Source organism: Oryctolagus cuniculus, chromosome 10 (assembly GCF_051225735.1).
Source record: "Oryctolagus cuniculus isolate XC-2025 breed Fujian yellow rabbit chromosome 10, ASM5122573v1, whole genome shotgun sequence".
NCBI lineage: Eukaryota > Metazoa > Chordata > Mammalia > Lagomorpha > Leporidae > Oryctolagus > Oryctolagus cuniculus.
In genome coordinates this window covers 106,706,824-106,725,539 of record NC_142876.1, presented here as the reverse complement: position 1 = coordinate 106,725,539, position 18,716 = coordinate 106,706,824, and the positions used below count along the sequence as shown (strand labels likewise).

The window sequence follows — 18,716 nt, the reverse complement described above, 5'->3', positions numbered from 1 at the left end:
CTGAAGCAGCCCCCAGGCTGAGCCTCACTCTAGGCCAGGGGGAGGCAGGGCAGGTGGATTCTAGCCCCTCTGTCATGTCTAGAGGGGAAACAGAGATGCAGGTCTTGGAAGGAACCGGTCTCAGTGCTGGACAGCCGGACAGGGGTGGGGCCTGTTGGCCCTAGGCCACAGGCTCTGTAATGATTTGAGGAACAGGTCAGGGTACTGATGGGGAGACTGGAGTATAACTGGAGTCCCTCGCTGCCTTAGGGTACAAACACACACACTGTGTGCATGTGTGTATGTGCGTGCATGTGTGCCCACCTCCTGACACTCTGCTCAGACAAGGCCTCCGTTCACCCAAGACAGGCAGCAGTTTCCTCAGAGGCCTTTGAAGCCCACTGGAGCCCCAAGCCCTAAATTCCCCGGCAGTGGGGTGGAAGGGGGTGCTCGCCCAGTGGCTGCCCCACTGCACATGTGCCATGGGGAGGGCACTGGGACAGGGGGACAGGCCAGAAGCCCCAAAGGCCAGGCTGCCTTCCTCCTGCAGACCCCAGTACTCTGGAGCCCAGAGCAGGCAAACGGCCCCCTGTGAAGTCATTACCTGCCTGTACTCCCGTGTCACCCAAAGAGAGGGCAGAAGGAGGTCTCAAGGGCCAGCAGTCTGGGCGTCCCAAGGATGTGAGACGCACACACGGCTGAAGAATGAGCACAGGGGACGAGTGAGGTCGTCCTCCCTCTTGAAGGAGCAGAGAGGGACCAAATTCACCCCAGCCCCGTCCTGGGGCACAATCCTTTCTCGTGTGTCGAAATTGGGGTGGGGGCGGGGGCGGTTGAAGGAAGCCGCTCAGCTGCTCTCGGGAGCCCCGGCTGCAGCCTCGTCCTCTGCCCAGGCCCCCTGCCCTGCCCACTCCCCACACCCTGCTGTGCCACCCCCTGCAGCAGCAGACCGTGTTCTACAGCTCCGTGAAGACCGGCTATACCATCGGCTACAGCCTGTCCCTCGCCGCCCTTCTGGTCGCCACGGCTATCCTGAGCCTGTTCAGGTGAGGCCCAGCCGGGGCAAGACATGTGAATGCAGAGCCGGCAAGTGTCACTCCCGTGGTCCAGCCCGGTCCCCGCAGCGCCCCCACCAGGCCGGCATCCCCTGGAGATGGCAGACGGCAGGGGTGTGGCATCTGTGGCAGCAGCCTGGTCCCCCACAGGATGGCTCTGCCCTGTGAAGGGGCACCAGAGGGGTACCCAGAATGAGCACCTAGGGCAGGGCTGCACTGAGACAGGGGCACTTGGGGACTTGGTGGTGAGGCCCACCCGGCAGGTTGGTGAGGCTTGCGTCCCAGCAGCCATATGCCCCACCCCCCACCCCGCCCCTTGCCCTGGGTACAGGACAGCGTTGGCAGGGTTGGGAGTCCAAGACCCCTTCGGCCTCCCAGATCTGCCCACCCCACGCAGGAAACTACACTGCACACGGAACTACATCCACATGCACCTCTTCATATCCTTCATCCTGAGGGCCGCCGCTGTCTTCATCAAAGACTTGGCCCTCTTCGACAGCGGGGAGTCGGACCACTGCTCCGAGGGCTCGGTGAGGACCCCAGCCTGGCCCGCCTCCCTCTGTCTGCCCCGATCTTTGATCACCCGAATCTCCTCTCCTCCTCCTTCTCCTCCTTCTCTCTCTCTGTCTCTCTCTGTCTCTCTCAATCCAAGGATGGCCAATCCCCCACCGGACCCTACTTGGCAGCTGCTCCCCTCCCAGCAAGAGGATCGCTTGCTCGGCTATTTGGGAGTCTCCAAATGAGAAATGCAGGTGGCAGATTGGACAGTTCATGGCCACACGGCCACAGCCCAGAGCCCCCACTCCTAACTTCCTCTGTGACCATGGGCAACTCCCTGCCTCTGTTTCCCTACCTGTGCAAGGACTTCCAAGATTCCTCCCCAGCTCTGCTCTCTATCCTGTGCGTACCCAGAGCTCCGCTCCCCAACGCCACCCTGGCTGCTTCCCACTCTGTCCCCTGCTGTCCAACCACAGGCAGCCCTCCTCGTCTGTTCTTCCCCTGCCCTCCCTCCTGTTCTGGGCCTTCCCCCAGGGAAGGGAGTTTGTTAAGGTTGCATCTGAGGTCTTCATCGGCTATCACTAAGGGGTCCATCTCCATGGGATTCTCAGCTTAGGACCCCCGTGTGTGTCCGTGAGCTAGGACAGACAGTTGGAGACCAGCCCTGGCTCCCACCCGTTCCTTGTGGTCAGCAGCTCATTGCTTCATGAGCGACCCCAGAGGTGTACGTTATGTCGGGTCAGCACGACTTCCTCCATGAAGGGTGAGCCTGCGATGGTGGCGTCTCAGGCTTCTCAGCAAAGACCCAAGTCAGACAAGTGCAGGGTGAGCCCCAGAGCAGGGAGCAGCCCTGTTGGGGCGGATGGCGGCCACCGGCTTCCTGCTTCATCAGCAGCTCTGTGAGGCTTTGCTAAGGCAAGCAGAAAGCGCAGACTCAGCTGGGTTCTCCTCACTGTGAGGTTGGTGAAGGGAAGGTGGGAAGTGGGCCCACCTATAGCTGGAGGACAGAAGTGCAGCCTGGGGAGGGAAAGGGAGGGGAGCAGAGGATGTCCCTGAGCCAAAAGCACAGCAAGGAAGGGTAGCAACCTGTGTTCTGGGTACTGGGGGCAATGGGAACTGGAAGGCTTCCTGGAAGAGGGTGACTTTAAGCCCTGGCTCACAGGTGTCCAGGCTATGAGACTCTGGGAATGGACAGAGGGCCCAGAAGTCCTTCCAATCATGCCAGGTGGGCCCCCCCAGAGCCCCTAGATTGCCTTACTTGGGTGTCTCCCTGGCTCCTCTGTGGTCCTTATCTGTGAGGGGAGCCCATTCTTCCACTAGTTCTTTTGACTCCCAGAAAGAATGCCCCACTTCCCCTCCCTTTCCTTGTTTCCGCTTCCCACTCCTGTACCCTCATCTTAGTCCCAGGCTCCCCTCCACACTTCCATCTGAGCCCCGCTCCACAGGCAACAGCCCATGCCCCAATACGTTCAGCAGACTCCTCACTCCTCTTCCAGCTGCCTCCAGTCCTAACTGGGAAAAGATAAATAAGTTGGGGTGGGGGGCGGGCAGGGAGGTTCAGTGCATGGGCAGGTTGGTGACTGGTAGAGTCAATCAGTGCATGGATGACTGAGTCAGCAGGATAGATGGATGAAGTAGGGACATGTACTGGGTAGAGGAGCAGGTGGGTAGGCAGACGGATGCATGAGTGGATTAAAGGGTGGGCGGACAGATGAATGAGAAGAGGGTCAGGTGGGAGGATGGGTAGAGGAGTGGAGACAGAGAGGCGAATGAGTGGCTGGATCGGTAGCTGGGAAGGTGAATAGATGACGGACGGCTGTAGGGACGGCAGTTGGATAGATGGATGAGTTGGTAGTGGAAGGGTGGGGGATAAATAAACGGGTGAGTGGGCGGGTAATTGGATGAATAGGCGTGTAGATGGCTCTATGGATGGGAAGATGGGTAGATGATGAATTGGTGAATGATAATTAAAATCACTGGTTTCTCCCAAAGCATCAGATGATCTAAAAAATCAAGAATAAGGGGAAAACCAAAAATGAGTAGATTTTTGAGTGGCTAGTGTAAAACACTGGCAATTAAGTTGGCTGTACGGCACCTGCATTTGCCCCCTTAGCCAGGGCGGTGGGCAGGCAGGGACCCCTGCCTGCCCCCGTGACCTCTCTCTCGCCTCCTCCCCCTGCAGGTGGCCTGTAAGGCAGCCGTGGTTTTCTTCCAGTACTGTGTCATGGCCAACTTCTTCTGGCTGCTGGTGGAGGGCCTCTACCTGCACACCCTGCTCGCCGTCTCCTTCTTCTCCGAGCGGAAGTACTTCTGGGGGTACATACTCATCGGCTGGGGTATGGTACCGGGGAGGGCTGCTAGGCGGGGGACAGATGGGACAGGGCCTGGGGCGGAGGGGGGGACACCCTGGAGAGAGGGTACCAACCCACCCTGCGGCCCTCCATCTGGTTAGGATCTTGACCAACAGAGGTAAAAGCCCCCAGGTGTGTGGTGCTGGGGCAGGTGCCCTCAGGCTGCAGGTGCCCCTAGGGCTGGTGTGTGGGACACGTCCCTCGAACACCCTGCCACTTCCCCGTCAGCCCCTGCAGCACATGAGGCCATTGCGATAATCCGTAAGGTGCCTCTGTCAAACTTAGAGCAAGACTCTCCCTGCAGGTGCGCACAAGCCCTCGGGTTTATAGCTTCTCCCCTCAGCAGAGCGTCTTTGCACAGTGAACAACCTGGGCAGCCATAGGTGGCAGCCCCAGGAAGCCCATCCCACCCCCTACCTCCTACTGTCTGGTTCTTCCTCCTAAATCTCTCTCTCACGCCCTGCACCGCTGCTTCCCATGCCCCCTCCTCCTCTCTGCTCCCCTTCGGCCCTGACAGGAGTGCCCAGCACATTCATCGTGGTGTGGACCATCATCAGGATCCATTATGAGGATTATGGGTGAGCTGTTGCCCCACCCCTGCCCCCCACTGCCTTCCCTAGGGGCGGATTCCTTGGGGTGGGGTGGCAGAGCCAACCAGGCTTGGCAGGCAGCAAAGTACCACGCTTGGTCCAGAGGCGGTAGCTGGAGGGAGACTTGTGGGGCAACACAGCCTGGGCCTGTGGTCTCTAAAGGGCTCAGGGGGCAGAGAGGGGGCAGCTGGGAGGATCCTGACTCTGGCTGAGGTTCCCCCCACCATACCCCGCTCAGGTGCTGGGACACCATCAACTCCTCCCTGTGGTGGATCATCAAGGCCCCCATCCTCACCTCCATCCTGGTAAGGCCTCCTCCCACCTCTTGGGGAAACTGAGGCCCAGGTTGGGTTGGCAGTGTCTCAAGAAATCCATGTCTAGGCCACAGCCTAATGCCTGCTCATCATCCCCATCCCCGTGCAGCCAGTTCCTCCTCTCCCATCAGCAGGTTGGGTAGACCTGGTCCTCGGGGGTGCGAGGCAGGGCTCCTGGGAGAAGTGCTGGGCAGAGTATGATGGAGGGGAAGCAGGACCCCGTCTTTCGGCCCAGGAGGCTGCACTCCCCAGCCACCCCTGTCTGACTGCACAACCTCGGGCCCCCACCCACTAGGTGAACTTCATCTTGTTTATTTGCATCATCCGAATCCTGGTTCAGAAGCTGCGGCCCCCAGATATCGGGAAGAGTGACAGCAGCCCATACTCGTGAGTGTGGACCCAGTGGCCTGGCCCCCCAGCGCCTCCATCCCCAGTCCTCAAATCATCCCACATCCCCTGAAGTGCCCCACCTCGAGCCCCAACTCCAGAGTCACCAAAAAGCCCATTTCTCTTGCCCACCTCCACCGCCCTGGCCTGGCTCAGCCCACTGGTGTCCCCTGCCCCAGGCCTGCCCTCCCCAGACTGCCCTTGGAGCCCCCTGTCTGTTCTGCCCTCACTCACCTAGCATTCTTCCCAGGGGCACATCTGCTGCATAGCCAGGGAGCTCAGGGAGACAGAGACAAATCTGTGTGTTGTTCCCACTGGGTGCCTGGGCCCTGCCATGTGCCTGGCACAGGAAAGGGGTGCCCTAAGTGCACAGCCTGCCAGTGAGACACAGTGTCCCCAGAAGCAATGCCCTCCGTGGTTTACACGCCTGGCCTGGGCTAAGGGGTTTCCCTGCATCGTCTCATTTCGTCCCCAAGCTCCCCCTGTAGTGCTGAAAACTGACCCACGCTCCTGCCTCCTAAGAGTGGGGCTCACATGGGCGGGAGAAGGGGTACAGGGTCTGCGGACCAGTGTTCGTACTTGTGACCTGGAAAGCTCTCCCTGGGCTGGGGAGAACTGAGGAAAGAGGTGGGTTTTCAAGGGGAGCGACGAGACTCGAATGGCCTCCACACTAAAGAAAGACAAGCCGGGGGCAAAGGGGGCCTATAGGCAGGTGAGTGGGGGGCTCTGCAAACCCACAGATGGGAACAGGAGATCGAAAGTCAGTGTTGTGCAGACAAACCTGGGACGTCCCCAAGGGGCCTTCCGGGCCCGAGATTCTAGAACGCTCTGAGCCTAGCTTTCCTTTGGGTAGTCTGTACGATTCCTGGCTAGCATGTCACGAGCTACTGGATTTAGGATTCTATTCTGGAATCGTGTGATTCTCCCTAATGAGACTCCCATTCCTGGGGTGACAGCATTCTCTCCTGCCTGCCTGGGTGTGGAGGCGGAGCTTCCCTCCCTGGTGGTAAGAAGCAGAGGCCCAGGGGGAGCGGCAGGAGCTCAGGGACAGTGCACACGGAGCCCTGCACGCTCCAGCTCGCCATCACATGTAGGGCCTTATCTCCCACTGATACAGAACGGCTCGGAAGAACTTGCATCTGAGCCAAAGAGAGCTGGTCCCGGCCACAGCCAGGTCCACGTGGGTGAGAAGGAAAGGGAACAGCTGGCAGCAGGCAGAGGGGTAGCGGGACTTGGAGACGGAGCTCCCCGAGGAGGGGCTGTCAGCTCCCACTCTCCACCTCCCAGAAGCCTTCAGTTTAAAGAAAGCCTCCATCTGTCAGCCTTGGCACGTGGGCTAGGTTTGCAGTGAGGAGGGTGGGCAGCCTCAGAATCCAGGAAGGGGTGGGCGGGCAGGGCTAGCTCTTCCGCCTCCCAGCCTGCTGTGGGACCTCAAACCTTGGGCTAGGTCTCCATGGACTGATGGCCAAGGATGGAGGGATGGGGGCAAGGACCCCCACCGTCCCCTCCCAGGCCTTTCCCAGCCAAGGAACTACAGGCTCACGCTGCCTGGGCCAGCTAGGAAGTCCCATGCCCGGATGAGCCCTGTCCACGGGAGAAGTGCAAGCACCCAGAATGGACGCTGGTCCTGCTGAGCACAACTCTCCCCGGGTCGGGGGGGAGCCTGCTGGGGGTGTGGGCCCTGACCTTGGGAGTGGGGAGACAGAGGAGGTGGCTACCCCTGGAGGAGAGCACAGAGCAGAAAAGTCAGACAGAGTGCTGTCCTGAGGAGCCCGGGGTCATCCCTTGGGCGCCCAGCACTTGCCCAAGAGGCCTTGGCAAATGTGGTCATGCCCCCCCAACCCCGAGTTAGAAAGACTGGCTTCCCTGAAGTCATCACTCCCAGTAGGGACCTGAACTGCCCTTTGTAGCACCCAAAGCAGTCTTGAGTTTATGGGGTTCCTGTTTTCCTGCTTTGGCCATGTTGGACATACATTTACCCCCACTGTACAGACTGGAGAAACGGAGACCCAGAGAGGGAGCCCAGCATCTCCTGTGGCCTGGGAGCATCACCCCACGAGCTGAAACTCTGCAGTTATCCCTCATCCTCACTGGTCTCTCCAATCTCCTCTCCTACAGAAGAATCAGAATAGAGAGAGTTCTTTATCTCTCGTGCTTCTGTGTAGTTTGGGTTGGCCAGGGTCATGAGGGCAGAGGCACTGCGGAGAGGGATCAGGAACAGATGTGAACTTAATAGTTAGGGGAGCCAACACCCGCTCCTCTCAGGTCCTGGTCACTGTCCCCATGCTCTGTGTCCCCAGCTTGCCAGGTGTGGACACACTTACCCACGGCCTGTCCCTCCCTGTCCCCAGGAGGCTGGCCAAGTCCACACTCCTGCTGATCCCGCTGTTTGGAGTGCACTACATCATGTTCGCCTTCTTCCCTGACAACTTCAAGGCTGAAGTGAAAATGGTCTTTGAGCTGGTCGTGGGGTCTTTCCAGGTAGGAACTGTTGGCTAAAGCCTGCTTTCTTTCTTTCTTTAAAAAAAGATCTGTTGGCCAGTGCCGCAGTTCACTAGGTTAATCCTCCGCCTTGCGGTGCCGGCACACCGGGTTCTAGTCCCGGTCGGGGCGCCGGATTCTTTCCCGGTTGCCCCTCTTCCAGGCCAGCTCTCTGCTGTGGCCAGGGAGTGCAGTGGAGGATGGTCCAAGTCCTTGGGCCCTGCACCCAGGATAAGTACCTGGCTCCTGCCATCGGATCAGCGCGGTGCGCCAGCCCGGCCGCAGCGCACCGGCCGCGGCGGCCATTGGAGGGTGAACCAACGGCAAACGGAAGACCTTTCTCTCTCTGTCTCTCTCACTGTCCACTCTGCCTGTCAAAAAAAAAAAAAAATCTGTTTATTTATTTGAAAGTCAAGAGTTACACGGGGGTGGGAGGTGGGGTCTTCCATCCGCTGGCTCCCCCCCCAATTGGCCGCTGCACTGATCCAAAGCCAGGAGCTTCCTCTGGATCTCCCACGCGAGTGCAGGTGCCCAAGCACTTGGGCCATCTTCCACTGCTTTCCCAGGCCATAGCAGAGAGCTGGATTGGAAGAGGAGCAGCCGGGACTCGAACCGGCACCCATATGGGACACCGGCGCTTCAGGCCAGGGCATTAATCCACTGCACCACAGCGCCGGCCCCAGGCTGCTTTCTTCTCTGGGCTTTAAGACCCACTGGGATCTGGCCACTGGCACTGGGTTCCAGTTGCTTTACTGTGATACATATTGGTTAAGCACCTACTTTGTGCCTAGCCCCTTCCTTAGCCAGGGGAACACAGGGGCTGGGCCAGGGGTGGAATGGGGCTGGGGGCTCCTGAGGTCTGTCTGCCTCACCTCGCCTCTCTCCCCAGGGTTTTGTGGTGGCCATCCTCTACTGCTTCCTTAACGGTGAGGTAAGCTTCTCCCTGGCCATGGGGGATGGGACGTGTGCAGAGAGCAAAGACGGGTTCAGTCTTGCTACCCCCAGTGTGGTGCTCAGACTAGCACTGGTGGCGCCCAGCCCTGCTGACTTGGAATCTGCATTGTAGCATTTTATCAGAAGGGGAATTCCCCCTGCACACCAGGGCTTAAGAAGCATGGAGTTAAGTAGCTGTGTGCAGTGAGTGGGAGGGGTGGAGACAGTGAGTGAAGGTGGAGCCGCTGTGGAATCCTGGTTACAAAGCCCAGAAGTCCATGTGCAGGAGCTCAGGTGAGCTGTGGGCAGGGATGGGAAGCAGCCCCGAGGCACCGCCCCCTCCCTCCCTGGACTGTATTCTCGGATCCTCTCTGCCATACATCTCCACCAACTTCACGGCCTTGATTCGACCCTGAGCGCATTCTGGTCCCAGCTCTGCACCGCCCAAGATAGCATCTGGGTCTCTGGATTTAGACTTTGCAAAGAGAATGAGACCGGCTTGTTCAGTGCAGCCGAGATCCGCCCTGGCAGGCCTGACCGCCCTCCCTTCTCCTAGGTGCAGGCGGAGCTGCGGCGGAAGTGGCGGCGCTGGCACCTGCAGGGTGTCCTGGGCTGGAACCCCAAATACCAGCACCCGTCGGGAGGCAGCAATGGAGCAACATGCAGCACGCAGGTCTCCATGCTGACCCGCGTCAGCCCCAGTGCACGCCGATCCTCCAGCTTCCAGGCCGAAGTCTCCCTGGTCTGACTCCCAGGCGCCTAGGGACCCTTCTTGCCCTTTGCGACCCACTCTGGCCACCAGGGACAGAGGCCTGCCTGAGGGCAGCCAGCCCCAGCCTTGGCCTCGGAGGCTGCCAACGCCCCCAGGCCCGGACACTCCTGGAGAATGCAACATTTGCACCTGCCCGGAGGCGTCTCCTACTAGCAAGGAGAGCTGGGAGCTCTGCCTGAATTCAGGAGGCGGGATGGAACTCTGCCAATCACAGGCAAGGAATCTGCATACTCCGGTCCCTAGTATCTCTTCTGACCAATCGGAAGAAAGCAGCCACCCATCCTCCAATGACTTTGGGATGATCTGAAGGCAGTAAGATCCTGCCTGGACAGATTTCCCACCACCATGACCCAACAGTGCCTGAAACCCCACAGTGGCTGTCAAGTTCCTTTGTCCAGGCAGCTCACTCAAGGTATAGTCCCCTCCGTGCTCCAGGTGACTGAGTTTCTCTACCTCGGGCAGATAAGGTTGTGACTTGGAGTTTAGGTTTAGGGAGCTCAGCTATCTTCGTAATCCTTGTTGACCTGGTATGGGCCCAACATCACAGGTGTGGCCAGGCCAACACAACCCAAGGACTTCCCTCTGGGAAGCGAACAGCCTGCCACCTGTGGATGCTGGGGCCTCAGACTAAAGCTGCCAGCTCTCCAAAGCTCAGTGGCCTAAACTGTCAAATGGGCTTGGTTGCACCTGCCCTCGACGCAGAGAGCAGGTACCTCAGCTTGTTGCACAGACAGGATTTGAACTCAGATCATCTGGCTGATGGGAAGTGGAAGCCCAGACTCCTAACTGCTGGCTTTTATGTACTGTAGCCAGCTGGGTCCTCTTGAGTATTTGCATCACCACTGTAATAGTCACTGCTTTTCTTTCTGACTCCCTATCCCCACCCCACCTTCCCTGGAGTGCGGCTGAGGAGTTCTCCAGCCCACGTCCCATCGGGACAAGAGCCTGGTAGTGGAGGCATCGTCCACTGTCCACCCTGCACCCCTGTGCCCACGCAGCTTCATACCCACGCAGCTTCCACATCTGCGCCAGGAGATCCCCTCAGGGCTGCAACAGGCTTGTGCAACAATAAACACTGACTTGGATTGACTTGCTCCCTCTGGTGGTTGATGCCCCCATGGGACCTAAAATGGGACCTAAAATGGGGACCCGTTTCCCACCCTCCCCCGACTCCAAAGAGACTCCAGTCTGCTGAGGCCCGACTCCACCACCCCCTGGCATTGCATAGGAAGCCCACTCTTCCTTCCGTGTGAGGATCATACATCCCGGGGGTCCTTGCCTCCCCTCTTTTTGAGCGATGCCCTCCCTATTCTGATTGTGATGAAGTCAGACCCCATCTCCAGCAGGAAGGGGAGTCCCAAGCAGTGAAGTCCCAAGCAGTCCAGGGGAACTGAGAAAACAGCAGAGGGTGGAGGCTGGGCAGAGAACAGTGTCAGGGAACCGGATGGACTCCTTTTTGAGAGCGAGCTCCAGCCGGCAGAAGAGGGGAAGAGGAAGAGGGAGAACAGGAATGGGAGGAGCCGACAGAGCTTCAGAAAAGAGTGTTTGCAGATGAAAGGGCAGCCACCTGCCTTCCAGATCTGGGACCCCACAGGCTGCCGCAGCTGCACCCAGACACACACACACACACACACACACACACACTAATGCGTCTCCGCTTCAGGTTAAGACAGAGCTGGGGAAGGGAGCAGAGTTAGCAGCCTAGAGTGTGGAGAGTAGAGGAGGCAGAGAGGCCAAGGATGTGGGCAGCGAAAAGGGATGACCTAGGTGATGCCCTGGCCAGAGGTACCAGGAGGTAATCTCAGCAGTAGGCGTCCAGGAACAAGGAGACACTGGAACACAGCAGAGGCCACAGATGGTCATCCCAGACTGGGAAGAGCCATGGACAGGAGGTGGCCATCAATATTTCTCCCAGAGCCCTCCTTTTCCTCAGTTCCCAGGTTCCTCTCCTGTCCTGCTGTGCACCTGTCAGTCCCAGGCCAACTCATCTCTATTGCCACCTAGTGGGTGCTTCAAGGACTTCACCAAGATTGGCCCTTAAGGCCCAAGCACTCAAGGGCAGGCTACTCCCCGCCAGGAGGCCAAGTGACAAAGAAGGTGGAAATGCTGGGGCACAGGACTGGTCCCCAACTCAGCCTGGGATTAAAGAGGACTGGCATCTGTCCCACAGACACAGGCCTCTGACCTCTGCTGCACACAAACCCTGCTTCAGGCTTAGCTACAACCCCAGGTAGAGCCTAGCCTCTGGTTGGCCACCAGCTAGACCCTGGCCCCTGAATGGGCCCTGAGCCCTGACCCCAGTCCCCTGGGCGGGGGGGAAGGTCAGTTAACTCAGGTAGTACCTCCCACCCCGCACCCTCCCAGCACAGAGAGCAGAGCCATCATGCCACCTCATGGAGGATTCCTGCCATTCCAGGGTACAAGATGCCCCAGGGGAATGGCTAGGTAGCAGCAGGGAAAGCAGCCAGTCTGTCATCCAGGTGCGGGAGGAGGAAGAGAGGGACTGGGGAGGCGATGACCTGGTCTGGGACAAGCTGACCATCTTATCCATGGGGTACCAGGGGAGAAGCTCCAAGGCTGTTGGAATCTGGACCTAAAGGTCCAGGGTACAGACAGGGTATGGGGAGATCAGGGCAGCCCCCGTCTGGGAGGGGTGTAGGGTGGTGCGTATCCTCAGGCTGTCTGGTGTGCCGGGTGGGGGTGGCTGAGCAGCAGAATCAGGCCCTCCATTCCCACTGCTCACCCAGGGCCTGTTTCACTGACCTTGCCTCCTCCCACCTCCCCCGATGTGGGAACAGGAACTGCTCTTATCTCTCCCAGGGGAGGGGACCGAAGCCACAGCTGGCAGTCGTTAAACACCCTGATCAGGCCAGGGATGGCCGGGTTATTAATAGCCAGGAGTCAATGGCCCTGGAGACGAAGCCTCACAGAGAGAGGGCTGGTAACCTCCGCAGGCCATGGGGCGGCGGAGGACAGAGCAGGAGGCCACCCGGACAAAGCCCCGGCCTCTGAGCAGGACGGGAGGGGTCACTAGAGTCCAGACAAGGCATGGGATCACCAGTGACATCATTGGCGGAGCTGACTTTGAACTCAGTTCTCCAAAGCGTTACATCGATGAGCACAGGTGAGATCACTGAGGGGTGATGCAGGTTCTGTCTTTAGTTAAAATCTGGCTATTTTGTTCATCATGCATTTCACTTGGGCCATCTTCCCCTGCTTTCCCAGGCACATTAGCAAGGAGCTGGATTGGAAGTGGAGCAGCCAGGACTTGAACCAGCACCCATATGGGATGCCGGCACCAAAGGCAGAGGCTTAACCTACTACGTACGCCACAGTGCTGGCTGCCAAGAACTGTCCTTCCCGCACACTCACCTCACACCAGGGTTGGGCTGCATATCCGAACCACAGATACAAGAGAGGCTAGCCTTCTACCAGGGGAGTCAACCTGTGGAGGAAGGAGCCGGGTGGCTGCTGAGCAGGTAGCCAACAGTCTTGACTCAGGCTCTGGATAAATCTATGATCCTTCCTTCCCTTCCCCCTGAGCCTGGTGGTGTGGTCCTATGGTGCAGGTGAGAGAGTCGAATCAGTCATGGTTCACTGCAGGAAGCAGGAAGTATTCCCGGTGTTTTGCACAGGAAGACATTGAATGCAGGGAATTAAATGTCGGGAGGCTTAGGAGGGATGGAGGTTAGGGCACACCTCCGTTCCTCATGACCACACCACTGCAGCTGCCTCCTGCAGGAAGGCACTGTCAACATCCCAGTTACACACCCATTAAGTGGGAGACCAGAAAGAGGAAGGAACATAGTGTCCTTTGCTGCAAAAGCCACACGTGCCCGAGGCCTCCCATCAGCCACCACGCGGCGAGAACAGCCTGTACCGCCCTTGCCTTCCTCCTCGAGACGCTGCTTCCCTCTGGCACAGCCCACGTTGCATGAGATCCCCAGTAGGGAGGGACTCTGGGAAAGGCATTCTGGAGCCTCTGTTCCACAGAGGAGGATATGGAAGGGGCCGGAGAGGTGGCCAAGTGCCCAAGCAGAGGGGCACAATGGGCACTGTAGCCTGAGTGCCCAGAAAGCAGATCCAGAGACAGGCCTGCAACTAGCAAAGAAGGAGGTGAGGAGAGCCAGTGCCAAGAGGAGCTACTTAGCTGCTCACTGCTGGGACGCTGGCGACTCCTTTCCACCGGGATCCCTGCGAGGCTGAACAGCCTTGCATGCTGCCTCCCATCACCAGTTGCTCAAAACGTGTCCACGTCAACCCTCTCATGCCACCCCCAGCTTGCCCTGCTTGTGTGTTGAGCAAGCCCCCCACCCCAGGCGCCCCAAGGTCTATGTAGCTGACCTAGCCCCTGGGTGGCTCACTGAGGCCCCCAGACACCTCCAGTCTCAGCCATGCCTCAGTGCAGCCTCGGCCTCCACGGCAGCCTCACTTCACCGTGCACTCCAGCAGCACAGGACAAGACCACTGACCTAGCTCACTGCGGCTCCAGACACCTCCAGTCTCAGCCATGCCTCAATGCAGCCTCGGCCTCCACGGCAGCCTCACTTCACCGTGCACTCCAGCAGCACGGGACAAGCCCACCAGCTCCGATGCAGCCACCTTCCTCCCGCCCTGGGAGCACCCAGGAACTTCTGGACCCTTTCCAGGCCTCTGGGAACTCAGGGTAGCTTGTTGTTGCTCACTGGCCCTTTTAAAGATTTACTTATTGATTTGAGAGGCAGAGTGAGAATGAGAGAGAGGGAGAGATCACATCCATCTACTGATTCACTCCCCAAATGGCCATGATGGTCAGGACTGGGCCAGACCAGAGCCAGGAACCCATAATTCCATCTGGGTCTCCCATGTGGGTGGCAGGGGCACAAAGACTTGGGCCACCTTCTGCTGCTTTCCCAGATGCATCAGCATGGAGCAGGCAGCTGGATTGAGAGAGGAGCAGCCAGGACTAGAACCAGTGCTCAGATATGGGAAGCTGCATTGTAGGCAGGGGTACCACTGCACCATAACCTTGGCTACAATAAGCCAACTGTTTTTACCCAGAAGGCCACCTAAGGGGCTGTCATCCAAATGCAGAGTGAGACACACACCCTCTATGCTTTGAGCTGTCAATTTTTTTTTTCATCAAGATTCCATCCCATGGGGCTGGCCCTGTTGCACAGTGGGTTAACACCCTGGTCTGCATCCCAAGTAGGCACCAGTTTGAGACCAGCTGCTCCACTTCTGATCCAGCTCTTTGCTATGGCCTGGGAAATCAGTGGAAGATGGCCCAGGTCCTTGGGCCCCTGCACCCGCTTGGGAGACCCGGAGGAAGCTCCTGGCTCCGGACCAGCACAGCTCTGGCCATTGTGGCCAATTGGGGAGTGAGCCATCAGATGGAAGACCTCTCTCTCTGTAGCTCTGACTTTCAAATAAATAAATAAATCTTTTTTAAAGAAAAAAAAAAAGATTCCATCCCAGATAATGAGCCCAGGACCCCTTCTTGCGGTCTCTCCCTCCTCCCCTCCATCCTCCCTCCTCTGATAAGGTCAGGGATGAGGGATGAGAAGGATCCGCTTGATGCTTTCAGCGCACGGCTGTCATTACATCCACGCAGCAGAGACCCACTGAGTACTTTTGTTGTGCGTGGTTCTAGACGCTGAGAACATGGTGGGCATCAAGGCAGAACCCCCCGCCCGCCCCCTGAGCTGACCTTCCCATGGTGGAGAGTGAGAACAATTGCAGAAGAGAAGCAGAAGGAGGCGGGGCTGGGTCACGGGGTGCCCTACTGGTTGGGGTGGGTGGAATGAGGCCTCCCTGAGGGGCTGCCCTGGGGAGCAGGAGCAGGTCACTGCCCCCTCCTAGTAATCAGGGGATTTTAAGCCACAGCTGTCAGAACTGGGCCCCAGAGACTCTAAGAGGCAGGTCAACAACACGGCAGCCCTGTGGGTCGCAGAAGCAGCCCAGGCAGTTCTGAGGCATGCTGGGGGCACAGGGCTTGGGTCTCCATGTGGCCTGGGGCTCCCCTAAGCAGGGGTTAGGTGCTTGCCCATGTGGCCCTGTTTCTGGGGCCCTCCACTGCAGCCCTGACCAAGGCCCCAGACTACCTCCGGACATTGGGACCAAGAGGTCCCCTCACCCTCTCCACCACCACCCCCCCTTCCAGCTCAGTGTCCCCGGTGCCAAGTGACAGGGAACAGGCAGCTCTTGAGAAGACTAATATTTACTCTTCAAATGGGAGCTGGCACAAGCTGTTTCCTGCTACTGGCGTCTGGCTCTGCCCGAGGGATGGACACAACACGAGGCACTCAGGAGATAGGCAAATGTCTGCTCAAGGCCCGCATTCGGACTGGGACCGGGTCTGTGGTCTTTGGGCTGGGACAGCGCGCTCCGAGGGTCCATCCCACCACCTCTTCCACTCCCGCACACCTCCACAGAGGCCAGCTTGCCGCCTGCCCAGGCCCTGTTGGACAGCGCCGTGAGAAAGTTCATTCTGCCGCTGGCCCTGTGTTTCCTGCCCATGGCCCTTGCTCAGATCCCTGGGGCCCTGGAAAATGTGCCTTGAGCAAGCCCCCAGGGCAGGGGGGTCCTGGTCCCCCTCCCACCCGGCAGGCTGGAGCTGAGGGCTCTGTAGCCACAACAGGCTATTTCTGGGATGGAGGGAAGGATTTGCCTTGGGGGCATCTCTGTCCCCTGCAGCTGTGTTCCTTGTACTCCTGAGAGCCCTTTAGCTGAGCAGCGCTTGTGGGAACGAGACTTGGCCAGGGAACTACGGAACAGACGGCCTGAATCTGGGGAGAGGAGTCCCCATGGCCAGCAGCTATCCCCTTGTTCAGTCTCATGGCTTTCGAGAGCACCCTCCCCACAACACCTCAGCAACACAGCCCTGCCTGGCCTTGGCTTACTTCTGCCCTCCCTGCCTGGGGCAGCCCTGGGGCCCCCAGCATTCGGCAGAAAGTGGGACTCCGGAGTCCCCAAAGGACAGCCTTCTCTGCCTCTCCCTGAGGAATCTGTGACTGGGCACACCCAGGCAAGATCTCCCAGGGGAATGCAGACATACCCCACGCTCCCAGGGCTCAGACCTGGCTACTGACTCCAGCAACCCTATTTCCCCCCCTCAATTCCTTATTTCTTAAACCGAATTCTCATATGCCCAGCCCCTTGGAGGCAAACGTTCAAATGAATGGAACACTTAATTTGCATATATTCTTGCAAAATATCTTATAGTTCTGTGTGCATATTATATATATATATTTTTTTTTTTTTTTGACAGAGTGGACAGAGAGAGAGAGATAGAGAGAAAGGTCTTCCTTTTCCATTGGTTCACCCCTCAATGGCCGCTGCGGCCAGCGCACCGTGCTGATCTGAAGCCAGGAGCCAGGTGCTTCTCCTGGACTCCCATGCGGGTGCAGGGCCCAAGCACTTGGGCCATCCTCCACTGCACTCCTGGGCCACAGCAGAGAGCTGGACTGGAAGAGTGGCAACCAGGACAGAATCCGGTGCCCCGACTGGGACTAGAACCCAGTGTGCTGGTGCCGCAGGTGGAGGATTAGCCTATTGAGCTGCGGCGCTGGCCGTGCATATATTTTTTAATCATATAAAAGTTATTTTCGCAGTGGGTATTTGACTTAGCCAATTAAGATCTCGCTTGGGATGCCTGTGTCCTACATCAGAGTGCCTGGGTTGGAATCCCAGCTCTGCTCCTAAAGCCAGCTTCCTGCTGATGTGCACCCTGGGAGGCAGCAGGTGATGGGTCAAGTACTTGGATCCCTGCTACTCACATGGAGACTCGGATTGGGTTCCCCACTCCTGGCTTCAGCTTAATGCAACCCTGGCTGATGCAGGGATTTGGGAAGTGAACCTAATGGACAGTGGACGGATCTGTGCTTTTCAAATAAATTAAATAAAAATTTAAGAATCAGAAGTATCAAATAGAGGAATAATATCTTTAAAGATTATTTATTAGGAAGGCAGAGTTACAGAAAGGTAGAGGCAGAGAGAGTCTTCCATCTGTTGGTTCATTCCTCAAATGGCCACAATGGCCAATCCAAAGCCAGAGGCCAGAAGCTTCCTTTAGGTCTCCCCCATGGGTGGCAGGGGCCTAAGCACTTGGGCCATCTTCCACTGTTTTCCCAGGTGCATTAGCAGGGAGCTGGATCCAAGTGGAGCAGCTGGGACTTGAAAACCGGCAGCAGCTTTACCCTCTACACCATAGGGCCGGCCTCAATATATATATTTTTTAAGTTATTTTTTATTTGGCTCCAAATTTAGAAGATCATCCACGCAGCAAGATTCCATCTAAACCCAGGTGTCTGCCTGCTTCGTGGGGCTCATCTGTACACAACACAAACAACGCTTCAATGAACACTTACCTTCACACATGTCCCCTTAAGGATCCGTGTTAAGAATGTTCCTGGGACACACAGCCAGGCGCGAAACCCCCGTCACGAGGCGTATGCACACTTCATTTGGGTGGGCCGCTGTGCCGGCCTTGTAGGGCTGCCATTACCATGTTCCATGGTCTGGCTGGCTTTAACGACAGCCATAGCTTTCTCATGCTTCTGGAATCCACAGGTCTGCCATCAAGGGGTCGGGTGGTTGTCTTTTCTTCGTCTCTTCCATGGTCTTTTCCCTGTGCCTGCGTTTAATGTCTTCTTTAAAAAATAAAATTTTATTTATTTATTTTAAAGGCAGAGAGAGAGAGAAGGAATTTTCCATCTTCTGATACACTACCCAAATGTCTACAATAGACAGGGCTAGGCCAGACCAAAGCCAGGAGTTGGAAACTCCGTCCATTTCTCCCAGGCAGGCAGCAGGAGCCCGAGCACTTGAGCAGGAAGCTGTATTGGAAGCAGAGGCTTGACTTGATCCTGGCACTTCAGTGTAGGATGTGGGCTTCCTATGCAGTGGCTTCACCTGCTCTACCACAACGTCGGGCCCCTCTTCTTTTCTTATTAGGGACATCAGTCCCAGTGGATTTGGGCTCACCAATATGACCTCATTTTCCCTAAAGGCCCTATCTCCAACTACAGTCCCACTGGGGCCTGGAGTTGGGACCTATGTATTTAGGGGGCACAACTCAGGCTTGAAGGGCAGTTCGTCTCTGCAGATCTCTGTCATCCTGGTCGCCACCAGCAGGGGCCGAGGTCCCCCATCTCCATCCTCCCTCCAGTAGTGGGTGCCACAGAGCGATGTGCCCAACTCCTCCGTCGTGTCTGATGGTTTTACATCTCTTCAAATGCGTACTTGCTTTTCGGGTCTGATCTTTTGTAAATGGGCTGCCATTTGTACCCTGTGGTGTCTGCCTTCCTTGCTGACACACCCCACTTACTTCTCTATTAATCCCTCCTTGGTTTCAGGCATTGGAAGTCTCATCTCCT

At 57.6% G+C, this 18,716-nt stretch overlaps 1 protein-coding gene across 8 annotated transcripts in view; it reads left to right on the top strand.

The window, feature by feature from the left end:
- Positions 1 to 10,449, top strand: part of VIPR1 (vasoactive intestinal peptide receptor 1) — a 31,679-nt gene extending 21,230 nt beyond the window's left edge. For 3 of the 8 annotated variants that reach the window (XM_002713061.6, XM_008260257.5, XM_089306483.1), the window contains 9 exons: positions 922 to 1,025; positions 1,432 to 1,564; positions 3,715 to 3,868; positions 4,401 to 4,461; positions 4,712 to 4,778; positions 5,083 to 5,174; positions 7,526 to 7,655; positions 8,545 to 8,586; positions 9,145 to 10,449. In XM_002713061.6, the coding sequence (XP_002713107.1) occupies positions 922 to 1,025; positions 1,432 to 1,564; positions 3,715 to 3,868; positions 4,401 to 4,461; positions 4,712 to 4,778; positions 5,083 to 5,174; positions 7,526 to 7,655; positions 8,545 to 8,586; positions 9,145 to 9,336 (975 nt within the window). In that variant the 3' untranslated portion in view covers positions 9,337 to 10,449. The remainder of the gene's footprint in view (positions 1 to 921; positions 1,026 to 1,431; positions 1,565 to 3,714; positions 3,869 to 4,400; positions 4,462 to 4,711; positions 4,779 to 5,082; positions 5,175 to 7,525; positions 7,656 to 8,544; positions 8,587 to 9,144) is intronic. The other 5 variants (XR_016214900.1, XM_089306485.1, XM_008260255.5 and 2 more) reach the window with 3 other exon arrangements.
- The last annotated feature ends 8,267 nt before the right edge of the window (positions 10,450 to 18,716 follow it).